This window comes from Chinchilla lanigera, unplaced genomic scaffold, assembly GCF_000276665.1.
Source record: "Chinchilla lanigera isolate Chin_1 unplaced genomic scaffold, ChiLan1.0 scaffold00014, whole genome shotgun sequence".
Taxonomy (NCBI): Eukaryota; Metazoa; Chordata; class Mammalia; order Rodentia; family Chinchillidae; genus Chinchilla; species Chinchilla lanigera.
Window position 1 is genome coordinate 32,772,922 of NW_004955415.1, and position 6,226 is coordinate 32,779,147.

The 6,226-nt window shown below is 51.9% G+C and overlaps 1 protein-coding gene across 1 annotated transcript in view; it reads left to right on the forward strand.

Annotated features, from left to right (window-relative positions):
• Positions 1–4,534: 4,534 nt before the first annotated feature.
• LOC102016471 overlaps positions 4,535–6,226 on the forward strand; it is a gene marked incomplete in the record, with an annotated part of 3,279 nt that continues 1,587 nt past the window's right edge. Inside the window, 1 exon segment of the mRNA XM_013512097.1 lies at positions 4,535–6,226. Within this exon segment, the coding sequence (XP_013367551.1) occupies positions 6,083–6,226 (144 nt within the window).

A 6,226-nucleotide genomic window follows, 5' to 3' on the forward strand; every position in this document is an offset into this window, starting at 1 on the left:
GATCTTTTGGAAGATGTTTATCATCATAGAAAGAGAATATATGATTTGTTGTTGCTGTTGTGATTATTGTTGATATACTAGGATGAAACCCCAGGTCCCAAGGCCGGGCATGGTGGCGTATGCCTATAATCCCAGCACTTGGGAGGCTGAGGCGGGAGGATCGCTGCGAGTTTGAGACCAGCCTGGGCTACAAAGTGAGCTCAAGTCCAGTCTGAACTACATAGCGAGACCCTGTCTCAAAAAGACCAAATAAATAAATATAAATAAACCCTAGGCCTCATGTTTGCTCTGCCACAGAGCTTCATTCCCAACCCTTTAACTTTTTTTTATGTCAAGACAAGATCTTGCTAAGCTGCCCATGCTAGGCTTGAACTTATGATCCTCTTCCCTTAGCCGCCTGAGTAGTTGGGATTACAGGTGTGTGCCACCATACCTGGCAAAACTGTACCTTTCAATGTTTTTTCTATTCTTTTCTTTTTTCTTCTTTCTTTTAAGAGACAAGGCCTTGCTATGTCCCTCAGGCTGGTCTTAACTTCCAGGTTTAAGTGATTTTCCTGCCTCAGCCTCCCAAGTAGCTATGATTAGAGGCATGTGTCACTGAGTCCACCTTAAATGACTAGTATTTATTTGTTTCTTGAGACACTGTCTCAGTATGCTGTCCAGGCTGGTCTTGAACCTAGGGCTTTGAGTTGCTAGGCAAATGATCTACCACTGAGCCACATTTTCAACCCCTAAAGTATTTTTTAGTCAGGGTAAAATACACATGCCAACTTTTGCCGTTAGTACCATTTAGCACATTCATTGCCAGCATCAGCTCTATCTAGTGCCAGAACATTTTTTTTGGTTTTGTTTTCTTGAGACAGGGTCTCACTATACAGTCCAGGCTGGTCTTGAACTCACTATCTAGCCCCAACTAGCCTTGAACTCCCAGCAATCATCCTGCCTCAGCCTTCTGAATGCTGAGATTATAGGCATGAACCACCACACCCAAACCCCAACTTCCAAAACATTTACATTACCCCAAAGAGAAGCCCTAGCCCCATTATCAGTCACTTCCCATCCCTCTCCCCAGCGTTGGGGACGGTCAGTCAGCGTCTGTCTTTATGGATCTGCTTGTTCCAGATACTTCATACAAACAGAATCATGTACTAGGGTAAGTCACCACCAGTGTCTGGCTTCTGTCTCTCTGCATCATGTCCCACAGTCCATCCATACTGCAGCATGGACCATCACTGTTCCTTTCTATTGCTGTCTGATATTCCATTTTTGGATGGGTCACACTCTGTTGATTCATTCATCTATCACTGAACATTTGGGTTGTTTCTACCTGAGAGTGTATTTTACTATTTGTAGCTTGACTTTGTGACTGTTAGTTAGATGTCAGGTGGGGGTAAGGTACATCCATTTTCCCAGCACTTTGAGGGGCTGAGGCAGAAGGATGGAAAGTTAGAGCCTGGCATGGATGACTCTATCAGTCAGCTTTTCTGCTGCTGGGACAAAATACCTGACACCGGCGATAGAAGGAGAGGGTTATTTGGCTCCGGATTTCAGCGAGTTCAGTCCATGGCTGGGGCTCCAAGGCAGAAACTGCATGGAGAAAAGCCTGCAGGAGAAGAGCTGTTTGCATCATGGCAGCCAGGGAGCAGAGAGAGAAGGAGAAGGCGGAGATGCTCTTCCAGGTCACACCTCAGTGACCCAGGCCCCCATCTTCACACATGGGATTTGAGGGAACATTTTATTTTTTGTTTTGTTGAGACAGGGTCTCACTATGTAGCTCAGGCTGGCCTCAAACTCAGGGCAATCCTCCTGCCTCAGCTTCTTAAGGGCTGGGATGACAGGCATGGGCCATGACACCCAGCTTCAGGGGCCATTTTAGATTTAGACCACAAAAGCAAGTTACCAGCTTAGCAAGAACTTGACTCAAAATAAAAAATTAAAAGGGCTGAGGATGTAGCTCATTGCAAAGGCCCTGGGTTCAATCTCCAACACTGAAGAAAAAAAAAAAAAGAAAGAAGTGCTCTTTTCTTTTACTGTCATCTTGGGGGGCGTACCACATTGGCCAGCTATGCTGTGTCATAACTGTCTGTTATAGGCCAGGTGTACTAGTACACACCTGTCATCCCAGCACTTGGGAGGCTGAGGCAGGGGGATCATCATGAGTTTGAGGTCAGCATGGGTTACATAGTGAGACCCATCTCAGAAAAACAAAAAAAAATTTTTTTTGGTACTGGGGCAGAAACCTAGGGATATTCTACCACTGAGGCCTTTTATTTTTCACTTTATGTATTTATGCACATAGTTATTTTTTGTTTGCTTGTTTGTTTTTGAGACAGGGTCTCACTATGTAGCCCAGGCTGGCCTTAAGCTCACAGGGATTCTCCTGCCTCAACCTCCTGAGTGCTGGAATTATAGGCTTGTGCCACCATACCTGGAAGTTATTTAATTGTTTTTTCTTTTCTCCCCCAGCAGTTATTTCTTTATTGCAGTACTGGGCAATGAATCCAGGGCCTTCACATTGAGCAACACCCTCAGCCCTTTTTTAACAAATTTTTAAAATTTTTGAAATAGGGTTTTCCTAAGTCAGGGTTTTCTTATATTGCCTAACCTGATCTCGAACTCATGCTTTTCCTGCCCCAGTTCCTGAGTAGCTGCGGTTACAGGTGTGCACCGCCATGCCTGGCGGGAAGGTGAATTTGTGTTCTAGGTTTGGTAGGAGAGTTTGGGGAGAAGTGGTGGCTGGGTCCAGGGTGCAGAGGGGTGAGTGAGTTCAGAATATGCTTGGAGAGAGGAACATGGGGTTTCCTGGTAGGTTGGGGAGGGGCTGAGGAAAGAGAGAAATTGAAACCAACTTCCAGGTCTTTGGAATGAAGGACCAAGTGGCTGGAGTTGCCTGCCACACACAGTGACAGGGAGTAGAATTGAGGGAATCCAAAGTTCAGTTTTGGAAGCATTCAGTCTGAGGTTTGTTTAACCCTGAGCTTTTGATCTGTGCCTAAAGCTCAGGGCAAAGATATAAATTTGGGAGACATCAGAATTGAGATGGTGAGCTGGGCATGGCAGTGCACGCCTGTAATCTCAGCACTCAGGAGGCTGAGGCAGGTGGGTCTTTGTGAGTTTGAGGCCAGCCTGGGCTACAAAGTGAGCTCAGGCCAGCCTGAACTGCATAGTAAGACCCTGTCTCAAAAAGACAAAAACAAACAAACAAACAAACCATCAGAATTGAGATGGTGTCTTTTTTTTTTTTTTTTCAGTGCTGGGGTTCTAATTTTTTTATTTATTTTGAGATAAAGTCTGTCCAAATCACTGAGTTTCCTGGGCTGGGCTCCCCCCCAACCCCCCACAGTACTGGGATTTTTTTGTTGTTGTTGTTCCACCTGGGCTGGACTTGAAGTTGTGATCCTCCTGCCTCAGCCTCCCAGAATGCTGAGATTTCAGTGGTGTGCACCACAGCCAATTAACTGATGAGAATTTAAGGAAGAGATGGGTCACAAAGTTATTGTGGGTCCCATGGCAAATTGCTCTGGGGTAGCAACACCCTGTTGCAGGTACCACCCTCCTGGCCCTGGAGGGACCAGAGGGCAGCAGAGTCTGGGAAAGTCCCTGCAAAGCAGAAGTCAGGAAAGAGTGGTGCGGATCTAGGAGGACATAGGGAACCACCGACCAGGCTGGCCACAGGGAGATTGCAGGTGTCTGTGGTTGGAGAGGGCTCTATGGGATGGGGCTAGGGACCTGGTTAGCCTGGCTGGGGGAGTGACCTGGAAGGGACCCAGGGGAAATAGCTAGAGGGACATAGCTTGTAGGGAATCACAGGTTTCCTCCTTGTCACCACTCCAGGAGTCAGGCACCACTGTCCCCATTCTGCAAATAGGTGAATGGCCCTGTAGAAGGTTTGCACCTTGCTGGGGTTATGAGTGGGGTGGCACCCACCTGGCTTGATTCTAATTAGGCTGATGAGGTCACATGGGGTCAGTCAGATGGTCAGAAGGAGGGTGCAGCAGTGTGAGTTTGGGATTCAAGAGAGGGAAGGGGTAGTCCTCTGGGAGGCTGAGGCAGGAGGATTGCAGTCCTGGCAAGTTAGTCTTAGGGAGACCCTGTCAGAAAGAAGGAAAGAAAAAAGGAAAGAAAGAAAGAAAGAAAGAAAGAAAGAAAGAAAGAAAGAAAGAAAGAAAGAAAGAAAAAAAAAGAAAGAAAGGGAGAAAGAAAGAGGAAAGAAAGAAGAGAAAGGAAAGAAAGAAGGAAGGAAGAAAGGAAAGAAAGAGAGAAAGAAAGAAAGAAAAAGAAAGAAAGAAAGAAAGAAAGAAAGAAAGAAAGAAAGAAAGAAAAAGAAAGAAAGAGGAGAGACAAAAGAGAAAGGCAGGAAGGGAAAGGAGGAGGAAAGAAGCTGAAGTAGGGCTGGGGATTTAGCTCAGCGGCAAAAGCGCCTGCCTGGCAAGAGCAAGGTCGTGAGTTCGGTTCCCGGTACCGGAGGAAAAAAAAAAAAAAAAAAAAAAGAAGCTGAAGTAGCTCAGTGGGAAGTGTTCAATCCCCCCTACTGAGAAAAAGGGGTGGGGTGGGGAAGAGGGAGGTAGGTGAAAGAGCAAAGGTCAGGCTGGAAGGGGTGATCAAATAGTCAAATAGTTGGGTTACTGGGTGTTCCTGAGGCTGTGTAACCCTTCCCCCTTTTCTTTAGGAAACTTTCATGTTTCTTCCTGGTTATCCCAGATCGGTGGTGGTGGTGGTGGCGGTGTGGACCAGTTCCGGCAAAAGCCTAGTTCTGCTTCATCATTGTAATCCCAGCCCTCGGGTGGCTGAGGTAGGAGGATGAAACAGTTCTAGCCCAGCCTAGGCAATTTAGGGACTTAGGGAAACCCTGTCTCAAAACAGAAAATAAAACAGGGTTATTAGATGTAACGAAGGCCCTGGCCTCCACAGGGGGGGAACTGCGTCGGGGCCTCGATCCTGCCCTTGAACCTGACCTGGTCTCCACCTCAGGCCGCTGCTATCTGCAGCTCCGTGGGTGTCCCAGGCCCCGGTATGGGCCTCCCCAACGCCTGAGTCCATCCCCCTCCTCTCTACCTGCTAGCGCCCTTGGCCGCACCTGCCCCAGCCTCCGCAGGGATCGCAGGGCAACCCGCTGGGGCGGGGGATGTCTCATGGGGAGAGGAGTGGGGAGACCCAGGTCCTAGCGCCCCCTGAAACCTCGGCCCTTACGCCGGGCACGGAGTTGGGTCCCCGAGGCCAGGGCCTTGCTGGACCGGGCGGCCCAGGCTGGTGGGGGACGGCTTCGGGGTTGAGGCCCCTCTCTGCATCCTCGGGGCCAAGTCTCCAGGTGAAAGCGGAAGACGTGGGACCGAAAAGGTACTACGGCAAGACCAGCAGGACGCCGGCCTGGAGCAGGACGCTGTGACCCAGAAGACGGCTCAGGGGATCCCACCGAGCGGCCCCCCCTACCCTGAGGGCGGAGCCAGGGCGGGGCCCAGAGCTGCCCGCAGGTGCACGGGCAAGCGGGCCCTGCCCTCCGGGGCGCTCAGAGGCCAGAGGCGGGTCACAGCGACCGGCGGGCGACGCCCTAGAACCGTGAGGCGACTGCGGCCACAGGTGCTGCGCAGGGCACCGTGTCAGCCTGGCGCTGGCGCCCAAAGCTTCCAAGCTGCTTGTAACCCTGGACACCGAGGCCCCCGGGCCGGAGGGTGGAGTCCTGGGGTCTCTCGAGGAGCAGGGCCAAGAGCCCTCCGGGCTCAACAGCGGAGACCCGGAGCCCGCTGCACTGCAGGCCCCCGAGGTCCCCAGGCCGGGCCGTGAGATCCCCGAACCCTCCTCGGAGCAGGACGTTGAGACCCCCGAGCCGGGGAGCAAGATCCTGCAGCCACCAACGGAGCAGGACGCCGAGCACTGGGGACCGTGCGCAGCCGCGGGCTCCGAACGTCCAGGGCCAGGTAGCGACCACGGTCCCGGGCTGTGTGCGGTGCCCAGTGCGGAGGTCTCGGGGCAGCCCCCACCGGCTAGGCCTGAGACCCCAGCCTCGGGCTCAGACGCGGAGGCTTCCGCGCGGCGCCTGCCGCGGGTTCCCGAGAATCCCGAAGGTTGCCCCGGGGAGCCGCCCATGGAGACGCCCATTGAGCGCGAGATCCGCCGCAGCTGCGAACGCGAGCAGAGCCTGCGCCGGAGCCGGGGCCTGAGCCCAGGCCGAGCGGGCCAGGAGCTGGTGGAGCTGCGCGTGCGGCCGCTGCTGCACCTGCCAGGCCCC